General features: G+C 37.9%; 1 protein-coding gene across 1 annotated transcript; it reads right to left on the reverse strand.

Annotated features, from left to right (window-relative positions):
- Positions 1-9,421: 9,421 nt before the first annotated feature.
- LOC125489805 lies at positions 9,422-22,226 on the reverse strand. Its single transcript, XM_048626951.1, has 5 exons — positions 22,098-22,226; positions 21,382-21,564; positions 20,725-20,844; positions 10,323-10,469; positions 9,422-9,949 (listed from the first exon to the last, which is right to left on the reverse strand). Exons 1-5 carry the CDS (start codon positions 22,140-22,142, stop codon positions 9,485-9,487), a joined length of 960 nt encoding a protein of 319 aa, XP_048482908.1. The 5' UTR covers positions 22,143-22,226; the 3' UTR covers positions 9,422-9,484.
- Between the last annotated feature and the right edge of the window lie 3,043 nt (positions 22,227-25,269).

Genomic DNA, 25,269 nt, shown 5'->3' on the forward strand with positions numbered 1-25,269 from the left:
AGACCCGAGAACAAATATCTGTGTTTAAACAAATATCTGCCCCAGCCGGGAATCGAACCCGGGACCATCGGCTCAGTAGTCAGGGTCACTAACCACTACGCCATTCGGTCGTCTAAAGATAATAAGTTACTAATTAATATTACCAACGTCACCAACTCGTCTACCGTTGGGGTAGAAGAGTTCTCGAGTGGAGACCACGAACAGGCAAACGCAGCGTGGGACGCCCTCCTGCCGGCTAGACTGACGACCTTATGCGGGTAGCCGGTAGTGGTTGGATGAGTAAGGCCGAGGACCGAGTGTTGTGTTGCTCCTTAGGAGAGGCCTATGTCCAGCAGTGGATGATTATTGGATGATGATGATGATGATGATTTAAATCGTATTATTGTTTCTATGTGTATTTGTGCAGCACCAAATAAAATCATCATCTTTCTGTTACATATTATCATAGAATAATAAAAAAAAAAAATTTTTTTTTCACTAATAATATTACCAGGAACCTTTGTGGTAGAAAATGGCTAAGAAGAAGAAGAATATCACCAACCTGATAGTTCCCAGTGGGCGGCGTGTAGCGGCGCGGGCAGGCGGGCGCGCCGGCGTGATACAGGGTGTTATTGTTGGCGTCCCGCGCCGGAGACGCGCTGTAAGTAGACTTGCAGTTCTGAGACATGGTCTTGTCGCACCTGGAATAGTGGTATAAGGGGTGTTACTGTAGTTATCGATAATAGGGCTTAGGGCACCTGGCAGGGCTAAACGGGTTCGTTATCCACGTAGATAAACGTCACTATATCGCAATTTGCACATAAAAACGGCGCTGTGATTGGTGGAACGCGTATTAAACGAGTTTATCGACGTGTGATAAATAACCCGTTTAGCCCTGTCTGGGACGAAAGAAATTGTAATAATAGTTATCTAGAAAATTTGGATGTAAAAGTAGAAAGGGCTGGAGATGAAAAGCGTCAAAGCTACTACATAAGGTGAGGTTACAAAACTACGAATTACGTCTCCAATAGAGTTGTACGTTATAACTATAACAGGCTAGATATAACGAATGTTAAGGGATGTTAACATCGAGGCGTGATGTTATACGGTCGGTCGCGGGTGAAATTTATTCGGAATAAATGAATAAATAAATTCGATCTACCCGCTATTATTCACTTGGCGAAATGTTATGTGGTGGTCCCATTTTACATCTTATTCATAGAAGTTGTAACACTGTAAGCTTACCAGGAGCTTCATTGTTAAAGTGTATTACATACACTGTGTTTGTCAAAAAACATAAATGACAGTATGTATACTTAACTAAGTGCATTATACTAATTAAAAATCAACGATACGGCTCATGACCTATCACGTGAGTACAAAAGCACGGCGAAAAGCGGGTGGCTCGCTTGCGAGTCGCTTCTGACTACCCCATCAGGGATTACAGAAGTGAGCATATGTATGTACCTATGTATACTTAACAAAAAGAACCTGCATCACGTGTCACCGCAATAATAATAATAAAAAGTACAATGCGCCACCCACACAAGAATTTCACCGAATAATAATTAAGTGTTATTAAAAAACCGGAGCTGTCCGAAAGTCGAGCAAACTGAGTACAGTTATAACAGTAAAATTAACGAGAGATGTTCCGAACCTACCTACTGGCGTAGAGTACCCTCATGCAGCCACTACATCATAAGTATATTTAGGTTTTAGATCCGTAGTCAAAACCGTGAGTCAAAAATCACGTCAGGCATGACAGCTGCATACGATTTTTGTTGGTTTTTAACCAATGGTTGCCATTAATTTTGACCAATGGTTAAGTCAACTACGGATCTGGCCCTAAGTAAGTTACTAAGGTACTTTTATATCCTTCGGCAAGTTAACCTTACCGTTACATTTCACTCAAAACATACAGTCTATTTCTCCTGGAATTCTAAACAGAATTGGGCATTGTTATTGCAATCTAATATCATCTACCCCGCTCAAACTTGGACGGACAGGCGACAGGCCGCAAACAACAAGTTCTTGGAACAATAACAACTATGATTATTGTCTATAGTCTGACTGTTGAAAAAGTATTGTATCAAATCATAAGCTGGATCCACATTGGAATTATCGGAGAGATCAGATGCCTCGTGTGGACCCAGCTTTAATTGAGGCTTTTTCTTACCATCATGGTTCTACAAGAGTAATTTTATGTCAGCTAAAAAAGTCAGTTATCAGTTGTTATCATACAGTAGAAACTTCAAAAAATACATAAAACGCTGTTTTAAATATTGAAATTTCAACGACCACAAAAAAACATACGTATAGAACGGAATTTGACAGACTTATAAGGCAGTTGACAGTCTTTTGAAAGCGTTTGCACGGGTCCATAAGTTTTAAAGGTAAAGCCCAGTCAATTTTTGAACATTCGAAAAACCCACTGTATTGATGCAAGTCTGTAACTGTAACAGCTTATTAAAGTGTAGCGACAGGGCACGATTTTGGGAGCACTTTCCTGTTTTTTTTTATATCTATACGATACGATTATGTCGCCATTTTATAAGCATAATGGACCCAAAGAGAATACGATTTATGAACGAGAGGAGGTGCTTTCGATCGCGAAACTGTCCCAGGAGCATCCCTAAGCTTTTTGTCGAGAGAATTGATAGGCTGGGGCGTGAGCATCACTCGCTGTTTCATACAGATCCGATTTTGGAATTGTTTAGGTTTTTTAATCATAAGCCACCCTGTCATAAAAAGCATACTAAAGATATTTCTGGTTTAGAACCGGCTATAGTCCAGAGATTTCATAAAAATCAGTAGTCCAAAGTTGAGTTTAAACCAGATCTATCTTCATTCTTACTAAAAAATGAGAAACTGGTGAAACGCATCGTCTTAAATATTATGTATGTTTTAATATTGTAATTACAATAAAATAGTGCAAATTAATTGCTGCAAAATGGTCGGTTTAATTTTTTCAAAGTAAGTAATTTACTTGACAGGGTTCACCTTGGGAAAACTACCAGCTGAAATAATATTATATGTCGGTACATTCATATCTTTTTATCACCTCCTACCGGCATGTCGTTGACTAATGGGACATCCTGTATGTAGGTATCTATAATCTAATTTGACTCCTATTTCAGTTCAGACTCTAGTAGTAAAATCTGACATCTGCAGACATCCCATAAAACGATTTTCCACGTAGAACTGAGACCTAGTGCATAGAGAAAGTACTAGGTCTATGAACTTGTAGAAAGCTGGCATCTCACGAGAAAATGCTTATGAGAAAATGTGCTAGTGGGTCTTTTTCTTTTTAATAACTTAGCAACAGGAACTTCCAAAGTTTGTTTTGAAGTTTGTAAGTCCTCGTCCTCCGTTTCGTATTCTGTTTATGTAATTGTGTAAGTACTTACTGAAAACTTTCAAAATTTTCCAATAGTGAATACCTAAACACAATCTTTTGATTTGTAAACTATTACTGAAATAGAAAATAAAATGTTCCAGTTTAACGTCTAATAAAGGTAAGCGTCCAGCTATCGCTATGGTACGTATCTGAACAAACGAATTTTCATTAATGTATATGTTACTGTAAAAGCCCGAACAACGGTAAATCCTAAGATTTACGCGTAAAACCTAAGATTTACCAACTCTTAATGGTAAAATCCCGAGAGATTTTGCGATTCGCACTTTTACCACTATTCACTTGGTAAATCTAAGGATTTACATTAAGGCACGGTAAATGTTGAAAAAGCCAGGTTATAGCTTATAACCTCCGTAGTCGAACAAAGCGTCCGTAGTCGAGCGGGCTTCAGTGATCGTAACTGATCACTGAGGTTTAGCAACAACCAGCATGGTCAGCCATTGGATGGGTGACCGATTTCAAGTGGTTCTTTTCTGGATGCTTTCGTGCTTCGGACGGCACGTTAAGCCGTGGGTCCCGGTTGCTGCTTCGGCAGCAGTCGTTAAGCCTAGTCAGAGGCCTTCGGGCGGCTTGAAAACGTCTGACAGTCGGGTTGCCCACTTACCCGACAACTCGCTCAGCACAAGCTTGCTTGTGTTGGGGTCCACCAACCCGCACTAGGCCAGCGTGGTGGACTAGATCGAAACCCTTCCTTCATTGTAATGAGACCCGTGCCCCGTGGGGTGGGGAGGGGGGGGACGGGGACGTAATGAGTCGTGATGATGATGATAACTTATAACTAACCGAACTTAAGAAATATTTATTATTGCAATCTACTTTACTCGACGTCAACAATAATAATACGTGAAAATTATTTTATATTTCGATTCTGTTATGTTTTTGAGAAGACATTTTAATAGTTTTAATTATAACTATTTAGGAAATAATTTAGAGGTGGTTTTAAAATGACTGTTCATAAAAAATAATATAAATTCTGAAAGAAAATAATTTAAGTTTTTGATTGAAATAAATGAATAGGTAATAATTAATCTTTGTTTTATTCCCAAAACCAACTTTTACTAGGTGTCAGTGGTAAAACCTAGCATTTACCAAATTCTAATGGTAAAAGCCCGAAAAAATTACCCATTTTCACAAATCCTTACATTTACCAACTCAGGTTGGTAAATCCTAAGATTTACTGGTAAATCCTAGGATTTACCGTTGTTCGGGCTTTTACAGTAACATATATACAGGTTGTTGCAAAAATGGTATACTAAGCCGAAACATAGGCTTAGTATACCTTTAGCCCTTTTTGCAACATCCTTTATAAACGGCGTTGGCAATGCCGATGAAGGGGACGCACTTTGGTGAATTTCTATACAAAGAATACTGAATGCGATGCGTCCGATGCCGAAAGGCAGAGGCTAACCATAAAGCAGACTTACTACCTCAATTGATGTCTTCAGGTGTACTCAAATGCCAAAGATCACGAAGGTGCAACAGCTTAAGTTTAAGTTTAGCTATTTAAACTATCTGGAGTCTAGGTTCTGACCTCTAGGGTCAGACGGGTCACGGGGACCATCGGTGAATAGGAAATGTGGCCCGTGGAAAGGTTATGGAGGAGGCCCGCTATGTCTTCCTAGAGGAAGCAAATCCTCTTTTTACTGCTGGCTGGTTAGATTTGCTGTTACTGCTTGGTAGTTATATCCTTAATAATAATATGTGGGGACATCTCACACACGGCCATCCGACCCCAAATTATACCGAGCCTAGAGATAAAGAGTGAGGGATCCATTATTTATCCGTTTAACAGTAAGTAATTACTTTGGTGCTTTTATAACTGGAACTTCTTCATTGCTCGTCAGTGTACCTTACCTTATGTTACTGAGGTTTATTCATTAATGTGGGCTTTAATTTACAGATTGAAAAAGCTTAAAACATCATTTTCACTAAAGATGTTATGAAATACATATACTTAATTTATTACGTTCAATCGGTGCAACTCTTCATAAATCTGCATTTTTAAATATCTCCTATATTATTCATATCCTCTCATAGTACACGAAGCATGTCGCCTGCCCGTGACAAAACTCTGTATTATCTGTGGTATTCGAACGTATGCGAGAATTTAATTAAAACCTTCATGTTCAAATCGATATTTATATTGAGTTCATAAACCTGTGTCCATAAGCTTAAATATATAAATTTTAATACAACCAAGGTACATTAAACTCTTCAATGTAGGTTGTATTTACGGCATTTCTAATCATGGTTGCCTGTAATTTCTAAGTTATGTTCTGACATTTAAACTTGAGTTCTGCAATAGAAGGTAGTAATTACACAGTCGTGATTTAAAGCGGAATCTTAAATACTAAATACGTTTGAGACCATAAAAAGGTGCGCTCGTAAAATTTCCTACAGTTTAGAAGAACATATCGTCAGTCGGGAACACGAGATCTCGACTTTTAAGTGTTACTCCGCATACTTAATTAAATGCTTAATGATCTCGCTTAGGTTAACGACCGGCAATTAATGCTGAATGAGAAAAAAACCAGCCGCTTATCAAAACAAAACAAATTAAACTCACCTTTACTTCCTTTAGAGCAAAAAAAGCCTGCAAACACACAGTGTATTTTTTAAACCAACAAAACACTTAAAAAAAGTCACAAATGGCGCCAAATCTGACAGATGTCAAAATGAAACACGAGCACGGCGGGCTGGCCGGTCGCGCGAAAGTAAAAAAGAATACTGGCTGGTTTTAATTTTGTGAATTTAAATTTGGAACGCTAGTGTTGCGCGTGCATCGCGCGGGTAGAGCCAGTGCGGTGTCGTTGTAATGAATGGGTAGTGAGGCGCTATGCGGAGGCCTTATCGGTACTGTGTTCCTTCAGCGACTACTCAGACGGACACGCATTGACACTTGCTTCATGAACATATTGTAATCACAGCACAGTTGAGTTAATGTCAAGTGTTGTGCGAATTTAGTTTACATTTTGTGAGCCAGTCATTAATTTAAAGTAACGTTTTACGTCAATAGCTTAGTAATTTATATAGGTATAGCTCTGCCTAACAAGGCAGAGTTAGAGATAATCAATAATTTCTGTAAAAATCATATGTTTCAGGTAAAATATATAACCCTAGGCACTTTAACTGTAACCAATAAAGGAAATAATAAATCGGTTTACATAAACTTGCGAAAATACTTTATGCCCTCGGTCTTTGTATGACAAATGACGCCTGCAGAAGGCGATATACGTGGCACAGATCCAAGTGAAATATTTAATGATGCCAAACAGATAAAAGATGATAAACTTCTGTAGCTTGCAGCACAACGCCATTACGGGAGGCTACACCTCGTCTGCAGAAGCTATCCAATGCCAATTAACAAGAAAACAATATCTCTGTGGTGTGCAATATACCTCATGTTATACAAGTGAAAGACTTCTAGGCGCCTGGAATGTAGGATAATATCAAACAAAAACAAACTCATTTTATTGGTGTGTATAGAAACTACTACTTAAGTAGATATTAATTACTCTCACTAATAAGGCTGCCAAATTATACCGTCTATGTTGTGTATTTGTTTTTGTAATTTTTGTGTTTGTTTGCTATAAGAAATATATTTGTCTACCTGGGTACTTAATCAAAATAATTTTCCTTAATTTTTATCTGGTTGAAATAGTAAAGATTTATTTTAATTAGTCAAGTATCAAGACGCGTCGCGCCGCGTAGTTAATAGCGGCTTTGCGTAGATTCGCTCAGCGGCATTTCGACAGACAAATGTTGGTTCGGTTAGAGCTACGTCTGTATGGAAGAAGGTTCTATTAAAGTATTAACTTTACCAGGCAGGGCTAAAATTGGATTCGTTATTGACGTTGATAAACTCTATTATTTAAGGCGAATTATGATATAGTGACGTTTATCTACGTTGATAACGAACCCGTGTAACGGCATCTGAACTTTAAATTCTTTGCATGCATAGTTTGCATCAGGACATAGGTGTATGACTAGCATTATGACGGTGATAAATTCAGTAGCTGGTTCCATGGAGCAATTAATATCAACGGTGTGTTCACCCTTCAGCTCTTATTGACAATCACTTTGCTAAGGCTGTAATCTTTTAAATAAATAAAACTAATTTATAAACCATTCATCTTATATTATAAATCTAAATATTTCAAAAACTTTCTAGTCATATATTTCTTACTATACTAACACATTTTTTACAGCAATAATGTTGATACAGTTTACATCATAGGGTAGTTTTTCTGCCAGTTTCTGATAGTTACTTTCCTATGATTTTTACACTAAACAGTTACAAACAATGCATTACATTCTAAAGATAAACGTCTCTACCTTTCTGCATCAAAAGTCAAAAGTTTCATGTAAGTTTCCATTAGAGGCGCCACTTAGTATGCAAGAAAACTTTTATAGTTTTCGACAAACTATATCAAACCTGCAGAACGGACTAAACGAATTCAAACCGACAAAGTGGCATCGGCATTGGCGACGCCCTTTCTCCATACATTTATGACAACCGTTTGGTGCAGATACGTACGATATTTTTACCTAACTATTTTTTTGTTTGTATGCATAACTGTAGCAGGGGTGTAGCTGAAAACCAGCGCTATCAGTATCCTTACTGATAGCTTATGCTGAGTCTACGTCCAATTTCGAGTATAATTATTTTTTGTATTTTTTTTTTTCATTGTGTATGCATGTCTATAAAGTGTAATCTTATCGACATAGTGATTAAAATAATTATAAGGTTTTGCTTTACTCGAAATAAAGTTTATTATATTTTTATTTATTATACCGATTCGTGGACGCTTACCTTCTCCACAAAGCCGTTTCCTCACTAACCTACCGCAGTTCAATATGGTATAGGTAGGATTCCCACGGGCCGGGGTACAAAGGTGATGCAATGCTTGTGTCTAATGTCAGATTTATTTTTTTATTTGCCGTTAGATATTTTGCATCGCGAACTTTGCTCTTAGGTGTAGATGTTTGATTGATAAAAATAAATGGTTACGACTTGCTTATTTTGGACGATTCAGTAGTGAGGTATATCGCTTTTGTTATTTAATGACTGAACCCTAGATTATCCTGAAAAAGTGTTTATTGTAAAATGGACGTGTTTTTTCTAACTACTCACTTACTGAACTTTAGTTATCCTGAAAAACGTGTTTGTGAAATATACTTTTTTTTATTCTAATTCGCAATACTTAGGAACCTAATTAAATAAAACTTGTGTTCTTCCCAGTTTGAACTTAAGACTGGAGAGATGGTTCTCGACGATAAGTCCGTCTTTTGTCCCGTAAAGGTCTAACAAGACACGAATGCTCCAGACATGAATAGGTGCGGAGATAAAAAAATCTAATTAAATTAAAAGGTCAAAGTACCGTTGCTTTTTTATTATTCGTGGGTTCAATTGTGTAGCTTCGCGGTTGTTGGGAGACAACCAGGAAATACTTTACTTACCTACTTTCCTACTTTACAATACTCCTTCTAGTATGTAGAGCTTAGATAGAATACACTTAGGGGCAAAGAAAAATTTCAACAAATTTGAACAAAATATTACTGTTATTAGTTGATTATCAGCATCCTGATGCTCTGTTAAATGTACTTTAAGGTACCGAAAGCATAATTGAGCTAGGTAGCTTTTTCCGTTTAGGAGTAAATTATTTTTTCTGAGTGGAACCTTTTCTTTGCCCGTGAGTGTAAAAAAAACATGGTCTGTCACAAACAACAAGAAAAGGTAAGAGTTCAGTGGTAAAATAGGGGTGTTATTAATAGTTGAGACGTTTAATATTAAAAAGGAACTACAACATAATATAGGTAGGTATGTTTCATATTCTTCATCGTCTAAAATAGTAAAACAATAGATGAGGCTTATACATACAACAGATTAATATGCATATTGCATACACCTCTAATTTTTGTACTAGGTACTATATTTCCGCTTAGGTCCAAAGAACAATGAAAAATATAGAGCTCCGACTTTACACATTCTTTCTACATGTTCTGTTACGGTAAAGTTTGTAACTTATACATAAGCAATTCAAATTTTCATACACCTATACTTAAAAGCGAAGTTCACAAGCACCCGATTCAATCTATAGATCCAAATCCGGCTTCAAAAGAGTTATCCAAAGACTCGTAAGAGCCAAAAGTCTGGAACGACTGCGCGCTCGAATCCTTCGCCTCATAATTGGACAGATCAAACTTATCCGCCAAAAACGTGTCTTGAGGGTACGTGGTCGACCGTTCAGTGGAAAAGAAGCTTAACCAGTTATATTGCGAGTTCGTTTTCTCTGTAACTTCGGGGGTGGTTACTGCGTTTTCGGTTGTTGAAGTGGGCGTTGTGATTGGTTGGTACGGTTTCGGTTCCGGCTGGCAGAATCCGTCCCAGAAGAACCAGCCGTTAGGGCAGAGGAAGATTTGTGGCAGTAGGAGTCCGTTTCTGGGCAGACAGAAGTAGTAGTGGTTGGGGCTTGATGGGAGGACGTTCATTTCGCCGACCGCTTTACAGTCCGGGACAGGTTTGCTCTCGCACTGACCGTACTCCAGTTTTATCTGAAATGTGAATTAAATTATATTATTATTTGTTAACAAGCGTTACGTGGTTAGTTGTAAAGAAAAACAGGAAAAAGTACACATTCTGATATGATGTGTGTAAAGTCATATTATTATTTATGCTACTTCGTGCATACAGTTTGATTCTAAGACTTATAGGTGGAAGAAAGAGGAATTATGATGTAAGTTTCACCCATCTGTAGATAATAAAATATGGCTAAGACCACTCGGGGTAACATTACCTATGACCCAAAAATAACATATCGAAAATTGGTTCAGTCGTTTCGGAGCTACGCTACCACAGACAGATACACACACACACAGACACTTTAATTTTATAACACCCCTCTTTTTCCTCTCCTTCCTATCTTACCGAGCACTGCGCAGTCCTGGCATCGTAGGCGTAGTGTCTCGGACACAGCGCGGGGCTGCGGTCCGCCGGGAGCCCCGCCGGCAGGTCGCGCGGGGGCGCGCACAGGTGGAACTTGCGGCAGTCGAGGGCATCAGGGAATATACCCACCTGGAACAGAGTTATACAGGGTGTTGCAAAAAGAGTATACTAGGCGGAAGGGCGTGACTTAGGGGGTCGTTCTGAACCACTTTTGTTCTGCGAGTTTTGGAAATTCGCGAAAAAAATATGTACCTAAGTACCTACACAGGTGTTGCAAAGAGTAGTGGTAGCTCAGTCGGATAAGCGCCCGCTTCTCACGCTAGAGATGCGGGTTCGAATCGAGCTGACAATATTATGTATTAATGAGTTCCTTTGAATTTAAGTATAATGTATACCATCGCTCTTACGGTAAAAGAAAACATCGTGAGGAAACCTGCGTATCTAGATTTAGTAGGTACATCTAGACAATATGTGAACCCAGCACTAACCCGCAGTGGACCAGCGTAGTAAGAAATGGACGAAGCTTACGAACGCATTTAGACCTAGGGGATATGTTCCATCCATGACAAAGGTTCCATTCGGCAGAGCCAAGTGCAGTTACTTACACCCCCACAGATAATAGAATATACCCTTTGAGTTATCCCCTTTCGGCGGACTATATCACTTTTGAGACATCCTGTACATAGGTATGAGAGTGTAGGGAGCGTGCTTCAGGGCTAGACAGATGTGCTTTGACGAGCGCTTATGTCCCTGAAGAGGACGCTATAGACTGTGAAACGAGGTTTTAGTTAGTTTGGATATTCATCAAAATAGTTATAACAATATTTTATGTGAGTACTGAGTAGATTATACTGTGACTGCACTGCAAGAGTTAAGTTTAGGGTGTATTATTTATACAGTATGACATTAGAAAGTTGTCTGCTTATCCATGTTTAAGGTTGGTCTACATCAAAAATGCTCAATACTTTTTTCATTTTCATCACAACTTTCTCGCATCTGTCAAGAGTAAGCTTATGGCAAAATCTTAAATTTGTCATCGTAGAAATTCATAAAACTTTACGAATATGATAGAAATAATTGATATTGTAGTGAGCGTTTTCGACTATTTCATTTAAGCTAACATGTTATTCAGTCAGCTTTTCTTTTCCTATTACCAAACTCCGCGCTCATACTATTAGAAACTTGATGACATCCACAAGCGAGAATGTCCGCCGTTTGACACGTAGAGAACACATATTTCACAGAATATTGGTGTTTTGGAAACACAATGTTTATTAAGGGGTGTCAAATATCCTTTGTGCCTACAACCTTTGTTCTTAGAAGCCGATACTGAATGTGCACACAGAAATTTTGGCCGAAAATAGATGGCCTAGTAAGGCCTAGTTCAGACTATTTTTGAATAAATTAGGTTTGGAGTTGATGTTTACGTTATGTTTAGTCAAATGTAGAGCTTAAAGGTTTCCATTTCTTGTTTCATAAATATTGGGTCAGCCGTACTAAATTAAAACGTTTATTTTTACAACTTTCGGGAGTTGGAAAAATACAATAACCAAGTTTGACTTCAGTTATTCTAATTTCTGGGGCTGAATAGCTTTTTCACTCAACCTAAATGTAAGTTATAACTGTTAACCCACTGCTTTATAACTCGCTAATACCAAACTTTAATACGAATCGAATACCTCTCCATATGAGCTAAAACGAATCCAATTTAAGATTAGAATTTCCCAGTGAATAGCCGAGTTCAGTACAGTTATACTGCGCCTTGAACTTTGGCCGCTCGATAAGGATCTCTTCGCTCAGACAAGTCTTTTGTATACAAATTTGACCTGCTTGGTGCAGTGAGACTCTGAAGATACTGTTAGGGGAATAATAGGACTATGTTGCCTGGATACGAGGCACGAAAATGTACTGAGTATATATTTGACAATTAACGTACTTTAGAGTACTTTAAAATTAAAGTATTATTTATAACTAAATGGCAGATAAAACACTTCCTGAAAACAATCCCCTAAATATTTTTTCACCTCCAAATAGGGCAGATCCTGTAATATGCGTGCCAATCAGCTAATATACCGACACACATACATAGTTAGATACATTTGTATATTATAGATAAACAACCACCAGAGACAAGCAAACATAATTGAAGTGCTCATCACACGAATATTTGCCGTGGGCAGGATTAATAATAATTATAATATGTGGGCACATCTCACAAACAGCCATCCGACCCTAAACTAGGTAGAGCCTGTAATATGGCTATCGGACAGCTGGTATATTAACTATTTTCTTAACAGATGCATACATAATATTACGTAAATATTAAAACCAAGACCCGAGTACAAAATCTGTCTTTAAATAAATACTTATCTGCCGCGAAATCCAACCTGGGACCTTCGTCATAGCAGTAAGGGTGACTAACCATAACCACTACACCGTTCGGTCGTCAAACTGCGGTCTTCTGAAGCAGGTTCACTACCGACTTACTCTCTCAGCCTTCTGTAGTCCACTGTTGGACATAGGCCTCTCCTAACGATCGCCACCCCAAACGGTCACCCGCCATCTGCATCCAGCGGCTTCCCGCTACCTTCCGCAGATCATCAGACCAACGGGTTGGGGGGCGACCGACACGCCGTTTGCCGACACGGGGTCTCCACTCCAGAACCTTTCTACTCCAGCGGTCGTCGGCTCTGCGGGCTACGTGGCCAGCCCATTGCCACTTCAGCGTGCTAATCCTTTTGGCTATGTCGGTAACTTTAGTTCTCCTGCGGATTTCTTCATTACGAATCCTATCTCGCAGGGAAACGCCTAACATAGCCCTTTCCATAGCACGCTGAGCAACACTGAGCTTGTGGTTAAGCCCTTTGGTGAAGCACCACGTCTCGGCTCCGTAAGTCATCACTGGCAACACGCACTGATTAAAAACTTTTGTTTTCAGACACTGAGGTATGTTTTCAGTGAAGATGTGTCGTAATTTCCCGAACGCTGCCCATCCGAGTTGGATTCTACGAGCTACCTCTTTATCGAAGTTGGATTTACCTAATCGGATCACTTGTCCTAGGTAGGGATACTGATCGACAACTTCGATGGTGACACCTCCTACAGTTACGGGCGATGATGAAACATGTTCGTTCGACATGACCTTTGTCTTGTCCATGTTCATTTTCAGCCCAACTTGTTTAGAGGCATCATTGAGGTCTGTGAGCATTTCGCCTAACTCCTCCAGCGTTTCCGCCATAATAACTATGTCATCAGCAAATCGTAGATGAGAGATATATTCGCCATTGACGTTAATGCCCAGTCTTTTCCACTCTACAAGCTTAAAAGCATCTTCCAGTGCACAGGTGAACAGTTTCGGAGAAATAACATCTCCCTGTCTCACGCCCCTTTGCAACTGGATCGGTTTTGTGCTATGTTCGTGTAATCGAACTGACATTGTGGCAGCATTGTACATACATCTCAACACCTCGATATAGCGATAGTCTATATGGCACCGCTGAAGGGATTGAAGCATCGCCCAGAGCTCAATAGAATCAAAGGCTTTCTCATAGTCCACAAACGCTAGACATAAAGGTAGGTTATACTCCTCGGTCTTCTGTATAACCTGCCGAAGCGTGTGTATATGATCTATGGTACTATAGCCTTTTCGGAACCCGGCTTGTTCGGGTGGCTGGAAGTCGTCGAGTCTTTGCTCGAGACGATTCGTAATAACTCTCGAAAACAGCTTGTACACATGGCTCAGAAGTGCAATGGGTCTATAATTCTTCAATAGGGCTTTGTCACTACCGACTTAGCGACCGACGATTTTGAAATTGATTGAAAATAAACAATACCTTATTGCTAAAGAGGATTAAAAGGCCGAAAGACTTTAATAAAATTATATCGTTCGTTGTTGTTTCATTAGCTAGAAGCTATTGTTTTTATTTCTCTTGTTTTTCTTCAGGCCATCGGGAAATAAGAACAACAAACATTTAGCTGGTTTTTAACTTTTCCCGGCGGCGTTTAGACTTTACAAGACTGACGACAAAAATTTTGGTATTGTACGTTGGATCAGCGTGTGTCTGTCTGTTGCTAAGTAGCTAAAGGTCACGTTGTCATTTAGCGTCAATGGCCCATAGGTTTGCATAGCCTTAGAAATGGACCATATATTTTGATTTTGTTTCTTTTTGACTAATTTGCACATTATGTCGAACCGTGTAACTAAAGCAAAGGGAACACACGGAAAGAGGATAGGTTTCATCAAAGGTCATCTAAAGTCATCTTCTGCTGGCAGAGGTTATGTCAACCACTCTGCTGGTAATGGTATATCCATGAAGTTCTGGAACATACTTTATCTCTCTTTTTATATGGATACTAGCTGTTCCGCGAGCTTCGCTTCACCTTAAAAGGTTCACCGCTCTACCAAGTAGCCTATATGTTAATCCAGGGTATGCCTATAAGGTTGGAGCTAAGGAGGCACGAAGGTGAATAAGACACGCGTTAGGCTTAGACTGGCGTTTATTGATACATAAAGGATAGACATAGAATACATCACCACACCTTCCCGGTAATAACAAAAAAAAAAAAATTAATCTATGATTACATTTTTTTTGGTAATAATATGTATAATAATTATGATAGTCATAAGTATATAGGATACATTAATAGCATGAGGTTATATAGAGCTTAGAATTAAGAGATTACATAAAATATGGTTTGGTGCGATTTTTGTGTACAGTATCAATTTTATCATTCTTTAGAATTTTGACATTAGGTTCAATATCCTCAATAACCAAATATGGACCATTATACAAAGCATCAAGTTTTGTTCCAGTTTCATTTTTAACCAGTAAATAATCATTTTTCTTATAAACTATAGGGTTAATATTTTTATCAAAATTACTTTTTCGTTTAATTTTGCTTAACACTAAATTATCATGGGCATCCTTATGAGCTACTTGAAGTTTATACTTAAGTTCTAAAGCGTAATTATCTGGGTTATATAATGGTTCTACATTATCTGTCAAATTGTTAGGTAATTTACAAGCTCGGCCGAAAACAAGTTCAAATGGAGTATATTTTGACTCAGTATGAACAGTATTATTATAACTAAAACACCAATAAGGGATCCAATAACTCCACGTATCTGGTTTGTTTTCGCATTGGGTACGTAAGAATGCTCCTAAATGTTTATGATTGTTTTCAAGAGAGCCAATAGATTCATGATGATATGCGGTAGAAGATAACTTGTTTATTTCGAGAATTTTGCAAACTTGTTCCATGGTTGATGAGATAAATTCTGATCCTCTATCGGAAACTATAGATTCTGGCACACCGTATCTTAAAATAAAGTTATCTACTAATGCCCTAGCTACGACTGTACTATCCTTACTTTTTATTGCATACGCTTCTATAAACTTGCTAAGGTCACATTGAAGTGTAAGTATATAGCAATTTTCGTCATGATCTTTTAGCAGTGGTCCTACTAAATCTAAATAAATCCTTTGAAAAGCATATGTAGCAGTAGTTGTTATGCACATAGGTTCTTTAGTATACCTGGAATGTTTCATTCTTTGACATTTGTCACAATTTTTTATAAGTTTTTTGACGTCGCTTTCTATTCCTGACCAGTAGTATTTTCTTTTAATATTATTAGTCATCCTACGCACGCCAGCGTGTGCATTTGTAGGAAGAAGATGAAAGTCTTTTAATATAATAGTTTTTTCCTCGTTATTATCGATTCTACGTACACCTCTTAAAATACATATTTGTGGACCCTTCCATTTTTGCTTATTTTTTATTTCATTGCATATACTTTTTATAAATTCTTCATTTCTTTCATTTTTTATTATACATATTCTTTCAACTTTTATTTTATTGCAATAATTACTTAATTCCGTCACAAATTCGGCTCGCGAGAAATGTGCCCTGAAATCAAGGTTTACATGCAATATATCTTTATCTTTTTCTAAGGCAAAGCATTTGATTTCATCTGTTATACGATTATTTTCTTTTAACATTTTAACATATTTTCCTTCACTTAGTATCATTTCCACGCACTCATTTGGTTTTCTAATCAATTCTACAATTTTAGGTTTGCTAAGCTTGTCACCTGTAGGTTTGTCGACAGTAATTGTATCCGCCTTTTTTCTTTCCTCTTCATCATTTTTTTTCTTTTGTGCTTTTGTAATAACGTTAATACTAAATTGATTATTCATATTTTTAAGTTCGTCAGATGTTATATTTATCCTAGATAATGCGTCTGCTGTAACATTATCTTTTCCTTTAATATATTGAATGGTGAAGTCATACTCTTCTAATACTAGTCGAAATTTCAACAGTCTACTTGTTGGATCACGCATTCCGAATAAATAAACCAGTGGTTTGTGGTCTGTTTGAATTATAAATCTTCGGCCAAATAAATATGGTCTGAAGTATTTAACCGACCAAACAATCGCAACAAGTTCTTTTTGGATAGTGGGGTAGTTTTGTTCCGCCTTATTAAGCGGGCGACTCGTGTATGCAATTGGTTTCATGTTGCTATTACATAAAACTGCTCCAATAGCCGTGTTGGATGCGTCGGTTTGTAAAATAAAAGTATTTGTCTTTGTGAAATCTGGGTATTCTAATATTGGTGTAGTTGTTAGTGCTTGTTTTAATGTTTCAAAAGAATATTGACAATCTGATGTCCAATCAAAAGGGCGATTTTTCTTTAAAAGATTATTTAATGGAATGGTGATTTTTGCGAAGTGTGGTATAAATTTACGATAGTAGTTACTAAATGCAACAAATCTCCTAACTTCATCTTGACATTTTGGTTCGGGGTAATTTTTTAAAGTTTTTATCTTATCTGGGTCCGGTGATATTCCTTTATCTGAAACTACGTGGCCGAGGTATAGTAATTCTTTTTTTAGGAAACAACATTTCTGTGGATTCAATTTCAAATTTACTTTTCTAAGTCTTTCAAAGATTTCTAATAGATTTTTATTATGAATATCTAACGAACGGCCAAAACAGACTAGATCATCAAGATAGACAAAGCATTTTTCATAGTTTAAGCCCGCCATTGCAATAGTCATTGCTCGTGAGAAGGAACTTGGTGATGTCTTAAGACCCATTGGTAACCGAGTAAGCTGGTACTGTCCGGAAGGTGTTGTAAATGCTGTATACGGTCTACTAGAGCGATCTAAATTAAGTTGATAATATCCTGAATTTAAATCTAGGTGGCTGAAGTAAACTGAACCGGAAAGAGAATCTAAAATATCAGTTATATTCGGCAGCGGAAATTTATCGTCTACAATTCTTTCATTAAGTTTTCTGAAATCTATTACTAATCTCCATTTCTTATTACCGTCGGTAGATTTTTTTGGTACCAATAGAACAGGGCTGGACCACTCACTACTTGCTGGTTCAATAATTTTTTCAGATAACATATTTTGAAGTTGCTTTTCTAATTCTTCTTTCTGAGCATGTGGTAGTCGGTATTGTTTAGTGTAAACTGGTGAAGCATCAGGTTTTACATGTATTTTAGTTTCGTAGATATCAGTAGTGGATAATTGATCACCAGGCAAATAGAAAATATCTGCAAATTTGGCACAAATATCTATTATTGATGTTCTTTCTTCTGCTTTTAAATGTGACAAATCGATTGTATTTAATAGTTTCTTTACTCTAGTCGGCGATTTTTCGTTAAATTCAAAGTTTTTTATTAAATAATCATTTAGATCATCTATTTCAGGGTTAAAATTACTAATTTTCACTGTTTCTTCCCTAGTATTTAATACTTGCACAGGTATTTTCCCATTTTTTGGTTTACTAATACTACCTGCTAAAAATATACCTTCTCCTAATGCCATTGGAAAAATAACGCAATCATCACTTTTGTCTGTGTCTAGCCATAAATATTTTTCACATCTCGGGGGAATTTCAAAACTTTTATTCTTTAATCTATTCCCGTTTTGTAACTGTATTAATATAACAGAATTATTATTTTTTAAAGATAACGCGCATCGTTCATAGTCTATGACACATCTGTAATATTCCAAAAAATCTTGTCCTATTATTCCATCATAGTCACATGGTAAATTATTAAGTACATGAAAGTCGTGCTGAATGACATTATCTTCTACAAACAGTTCTAATTTAACGTTGCCTTCAGTTAATAAGTTTCCACCTAATCCTTGAATTTGTATGCAATTTTTATGTATATTTTCGCTGTCAGTGTAACTCAAGGCATCAAGTTTTATAACCGATATTGTGGCGCCTGAATCAACTAAAAATTTTCGCTGTAGATTATTGTAGTATAATTCTACATAGTTCCCGAAATTGCACGTAAATATGGTTTTAGTCACGAAAAAATGTTTCCGAATTTAAATTTTGTTCATTGGGCGAATTATCGGTTTCATTGAGGCAATTTATCCTACGCGTTTGGGCGTGAATGTACCTACCTCTGTAGTTGTCGTTATAACCGCCGCGACCCCCTCGCTGATAGCGGCTCGGGAACCCATTTCTGTTATCACCACCTGGATTACCATTAAAGTCCCAATTATTCGTTCTCTGGAAATGACCTCTGGCTCTTGGGTACCTATTGGAATAAAAATTCCTACTACCAAACCTACCTGGATAGCCCCTTTGAGTCTGACCAGCAAATACTGAAGAAGTAGATTGGTGGTTTCCCGAAGCTTCTTCGTCCTTCGCAGCCCGAATAACATCTTTCAGCTCCGAATAATTCCGGGCCGCTAAAATGACACTTAACTCACGGCTGCGTAGTCCATCTGTAAATCTGTGAATAGCTAATTTTTCATTTATTGGTTTAAGCGTTTGGAACGAGTCAGCCTTCCCATCAGCCTGTGAAATTGTCAGATTAATAAACAAGTCCTTAATTTTTTTCCCATAATCCTCTACCGTATCATCATTTTGCCGCATTTTCATAAGTTCCAAATGAATGGCGTTACTGGATCTCTTAGTTAAAAGGTGTGCCTTCATATCACTAATGAAGTCATTGCATGTAGAATAGTTTTGGGATAGGCGCATTTTAGCGCTCTCCGAAAGTCTAGAAGTGAGAACAAATTTAATTAACTGTGGTTCCGTAGTAGAATCAATCATACTTTGATACATTTCTATACAATTAATTAATTTTTTCGTCACACATTCATCTCCATTCATTTCTGGTAGCAGCATTATAGCTGTTTTCAAATCGAATTTATCCATTTTTGGTAATAAATTTGACTCTATACTACCTATATATTGATTACAAAATTCGTGTATTTGGGAGTACAAATTATTAATTTCCGTACAATTTTCCCGTATAATTATTACGTCACTACTATTTATCTCACAATTTTTTAATCTCCTTTTCCAAAATATCAACTATTTTCTGGTGCTCCCTGTAGATAATATTACATTCATTTAGTTTACCTTTTAATGTTTCAGAAGTCCTTCTTTTAAGACTTAATTTAGTTAGATTCGTATATAAGGACCTTAATTTAGTAAGAGTTACGCAAATAAATTCCATATCATGATTAATAATAGAATAAACATTATATTGAACCCTAATTAATTATTTTCAAGTTCAAGTCACAGTATTTATCGCGCGCGAGCCTCGTGCAAGTCCCAAGAATGTAAACACTTTCCTTTTTTGTCCGCCCGTATTGAATTCGCGTGAGCCTTGTGCACTCAATAAGACATCTTACATTGTATGACGCACTTTAAATGGGTAATTCACTCGATTATTATTTGCTCAGATAATAAAAATATATATATGTAGGCACTGAATATCACTTTTATACACGTAGCACTTCCTCAGGGGGCCGGCGGTCGCCGACCGGCTTCAGCATCATCACGGACCGCGCGTTTATTTCACGACGTATTTGTTGCTGGTGGCACTTTTTGTATAATTCCATCAGTTTAAAGCAACCACCGAGGCACAGGAACATGACGATAATCATCAGTAGAACGTTGGTCACCGATACATGGTATTGCAATTGTTGCACACTCGCGGAATTGCCTTCCCCATTTTGGGCAATGATTGTTTCTTGCGATTTAGTGTTACCCATTTTAACACATAAAAGTCCGAAATATATATGTATTTGTCGGTATATATTACGTATATAGGAGAATAAATTTATTTATTTTTACAACCGAATTGGCAAGGTCGCCATATAAGGTTGGAGCTAAGGAGGCGGTTGAATAAGACACGCGTTAGGCTTAGACTGGCGTTTATTGATACATAAAGGATAGACATAGAATACATCACCACATGCCAGCTAACTCCATACCCAATTTCATAAAAAAATCGTTCAGTCGTTTTGACATGAAGAAGTAACAAACATACACGCTCACAAACTTTCGCCTTTATACTATTTAGGGTTAGTCACAATGCTAAAACCAAATGATCTCTACTAACCTGTTCACAAACATGTTCGTATTTGCTGGCGGCCGGCTCGCACTCGGGCACGGGGCGCGGGGAGCAGCCGCCGAGGCGCGCGTGGCACGTCTCTCCCGCCGGACACTCGTGCAGGGGGATCTGGGGATGGTGAAGGGGGGGATGTTATGGGAATGAAGTTGTATGGTGCATTTTCCACAGCTATGTTGTTAGACATATCATTGGGTCGTAACCGTCTAATGCTAGTCATAAGCCTCTCCCACGTAGCGTAACAATGCTCGGTCCTAGGCCTCCTCAAGCGCAGTGGTGGTGGAGCCGTGGTAGCTCAGTCAGTCGGGTACACGCCCGCTTCTTACGCTAGAAATACGGGATCAAATCCCGGCGAAGACATGTAGATACCCATGAACTCTTTGTAATTTAAGTAAATGTAGATCGCTCACTTAAGGTGAGGAAATCTGCATAATTATCTACATTTAGCACATCACGGTGTAAACCCACCAACTTGCAGTCGACTAGCGTGGTGGGAAATAGTCCAAGCTTAGGAAGGCAGTTCCTACCTTAAAGGGGATATGTACAAAGGTTTCACTCCCATATACTTCCCCAACCTTCAACCAAGAGATGCTGGTACTAATCTGACTACCCCTCCAGGGGTTACAGTCCTGAGCATATGTATGTTACCTTCAACCAGCCAACAGGCAGCTGCACGCAAGTGACCACATGCGAGCAGTTCTGGCAGGTCACGCCCTGGCGCACGCACACGCCCTCCACGTCGAGCTCGCCCGCGCCCAGCGAGCGGCCCAGTGGCACGCCTGCCATACGGTTCCCGGAGACCACGGGACGCAGGTCCAGGGATGAGGAGTACTGGAAGGGGTGAGGGGAATATGTTGAGACTTGTTTGCAGTGGAATCGGAGGATACAGAGGCAATGAAAAATGAATTAGAGGGAATAAAATCTATTGTGTCTCGCCCGATGTGGCCTTTTCTGTGGTCAACAGGGCCTCGATCAACACTGATGCTGTCAACTCAAATCGCTAGCGTAATTCGATAGCAATTTGTACTCGTATGACTAGTTAGAAAAGCGCGAGAGCAAAAAAAGAACTCACTTATCTACGTTGGCGCTGTTCTTTTTCCATAATGTTTGTGTATTACAGTAGGTACAACGCTAGCGTAACGTAGCGTAGCGTAGAGAAAGGATTTTTTACTAAATGTACCGATTAAATAAATAATTCATAAATATTTTGTTTCTCTCAAGCGAGAGTGACCCTGCTGTGTACCTAGGGCCAGCTGAAAATAGCATAGTGTTATTGATTGCAAAGTTAATGTTGTTGTAGTCTATGTGAATGGACCAGTGAATTTATATATAAATAAATAAATACACTTAGTTACAAAACTTACATGTATTCCCGAAAGGTTAATAATTAAAGCAAGTAGTAGTAACATTTTGCACAATGCACGGGTCCACACCAAGAAAAAATGTTAAATTACTCTTGTATTTTGTAGTTTGTCAACTGATTGCCAGAAAATATATCGAATAACTAAATAAAATATTCGGAGGTTGCTGATCTTTAACCTAATTATCATTTGTTATTATTTTAAATGACTGATAAATAATTTGTATTATTTTTAATCTCATTCAATGTTTTACCCATAATGGTTAATTAAGGGTACTATCGGATTATACCTATATATTACGCACGTATACAGGGTGTTGCAAAAATGGTATACTAAGATGAAAGGGGGTACCAGGGGGTGGCAGGGGGCAGGGGGGTGGTAGAGGGCAATCTGAACCACACTTGTTTTACAAATTTTAGAAATAATTTATGTTTTGCTTCTCCATAGAAAATCTTGTGGTCTGTATGGTCACGAGACCTTTTTAACCGACTTCAAAAAAAGGAGGAGGTTCTCAATTCGTCGGGATCTTTTTTTTTATATTTTTTTTTATGTATGTTCACCGATTACTCCGCCGTTTATGGACCGATTTTGAAAATTCTTTTTTTGTTGTATTGCATTGAGCTCCCAGGTGGTCCCATTTTTTTTCAGAATTTTAGTTCACCCCCAAGGGTGGGTAAAGGGGTAAAAACAGGGTATGAATTTCCATTTTGGGCACCTAGTAACCGATTCTAATGAAATTTAGAACGTAAATATAGTTCTTATAACAAAAAAATATGATGGTGACCTTGAGCTGATCTGATGATGGAAACGGAAGGCAGTCAGGGGAACTCCTCAACGGTATATATAGCAACTACTTCGTGTTTAGGCTAGAATGATTCGTATTGATTAGTAGGACTTTTTGGTATCATTTGCACCTTACTTTTGATTGAAAATTATTGCAAATAAACTAAAAACTATAAAACAAAATAATAATTTAAAAAAATTAAAAACCGACTTCAAAAAAACACTAAAATGTAAGAAATAATTTAAGGTTGTACAAATTCTACTCGTATGTGACGTGTGACAGTACAAATATACCTAAGCAGGAACTGTTCTTTTTTGAAGTTGGTGCCATATTTCTTCAGATTACTTTGTCACCGCACCAACATCAAAAAAGAACAGTTCCTGCTTAGGTATATTTGTACTGTCACACGTCACATACGAGTAGAATTTGTACAACCTTAAATTATTTCTTACATTTTAGTGTTTTTTTGAAGTCGGTTTTTATGCTAGTTATGGAGAAGCATATTTTTACCAACTTTGGAGATAGAACCTAACCTAACCATTCGGTGTTGCTTGGGTACTATGCATAAAATAGCACCCTATAGAACATCTGAAACGATCGATGTAGTGCATGAGATAGGTACAACATATATTTATTCAGTACTGTTTGTTTTTCTTAGTTATTTTAGTAGGTAAATGAAGGACCCACTGTGCCCTTTGCATTCTTTTCGCAGTACATAGGCACATTATTATAAGTATATAAGTGGTATAACCGCAACTGTGCTAAGTTAAGTAAGACCCAATATGTCTAGTAATAAGTCATTGTGGACACATGCAAGAGTGCTTTCAAAATTTTAGGTTTTGTACTCCGTAGGTGCCATGGTTTCACAGAAATAAGTGCTGTGAAGGCATTGTACAACGCGTTAGTACGGAGTAAATTAGAATGTAACGCAATCATATGGGCTCCGCATGAAACTAAATATAGTTTGATGCTGGAGAAAATACAAAACAAATTTCTTCGCTTTTTGTATTTTAAATTATATGGAGTGTATCCCGGATATCCTTTATTATATCCGAGCTTATTTGTTACTGGGATGGTAGGGTACACAACTCTAGCGGCTAGGAGAGACCTAACCTTAGCAGTTACCCTTTTTAAAATACTGAGGGGCTGGCTGATAAACCCTGCCATTCTAGAAAACATAAGCCTGGTGGTGCCGTGTGAGGGCGCGCGGGGGCTGCGGCGCCGCGCGGGCCGGCTGTTCAGCATACCGCAGGCCAGGACCAACCTTTTAGCGCAGGCGCCTATGACCAGAGCCTTGAGGGTGCTTAATAAAGTAAGTGAAATAGTAGATTTGTACAGTTGTGGTTTGGGTGAATTCACCACAGTCACATTAGGCATTATTTGTTACAATTAGAAATGGATAAGTACTTAGTTATGTTTTATGTTTTGCTTACTTTTTGAGAGTTTATGAATTATGTTTTATGTTCTTATTTTATTAGTGTTAGTTTAATTTGTATAACGAATTAGTCTTCTGTAATGTTGTACAATATTAGTAAATAAATAAATAAATAAATAAGATTGTTGTTACAAGCAAGCTCATAAGTAATTCAATTACATAAACTGTTCGCCTCCTTAAGTTTTTAAGCGCCTTACCGCAATATAATATTGATGACCCGTCAGTGTAACAAGATACCTGTTCATTCTGTTAAGGCGTATTTTATAAGAATACACTTTCGAGCAATGAAAAAGTTCCTCTTACAAAATAACGACACTGAAATGGACTAGGTACATTTTTAATTCATTTAATTATATAAACAACTAGCTTCGCTTCGCCTTAAAAAGTTTACCCGTGGGAATTCCGGGATAAAAAGTAGCCTATGTTTTTTCCCAGGGTCTAGACCGTATGTATACCAAATTTCATTCAAATCCGTTCAGTACTTTTGGCGTGAAAGAGTAATAGACAGACACAGTTACTTTTGCATTTATAATATTAGTTAGGATAATTATTTACGTTTTTGGTTGGTAATATTCTGATGCATTACGCTAGCCTTTTCTGTTTGGGAGTAATTTGGTGCTATGTCACTGGCACTTTTACATACTAAACTTTTGAACGGCTAAGCCGAATTGGATAACTTAATGCTAAGAACAGTCGTGGTAACATTACCTATGACCCAAAAACAAACAAATCGATAATCGGTTCAGCCGTTTGGAAACTATGCTACCACAGACAGATACACACACAGTTAAACTTATAACACCCCTATTTTACCCACCCTGTATATATTCTTCAGGGTGCGTTAACGAACCGTGTGATCCCATTATCGATACGTTCATCACGCAAGTACTGTCAGTTCCCTAATAGATACGTTAACCGTCTACCTCCTCGTACTTATGCTTTGGTAATAAGAGCTG

This window comes from Plutella xylostella, chromosome 17, assembly GCF_932276165.1.
Source record: "Plutella xylostella chromosome 17, ilPluXylo3.1, whole genome shotgun sequence".
Classification (NCBI taxonomy): Eukaryota; Metazoa; Arthropoda; class Insecta; order Lepidoptera; family Plutellidae; genus Plutella; species Plutella xylostella.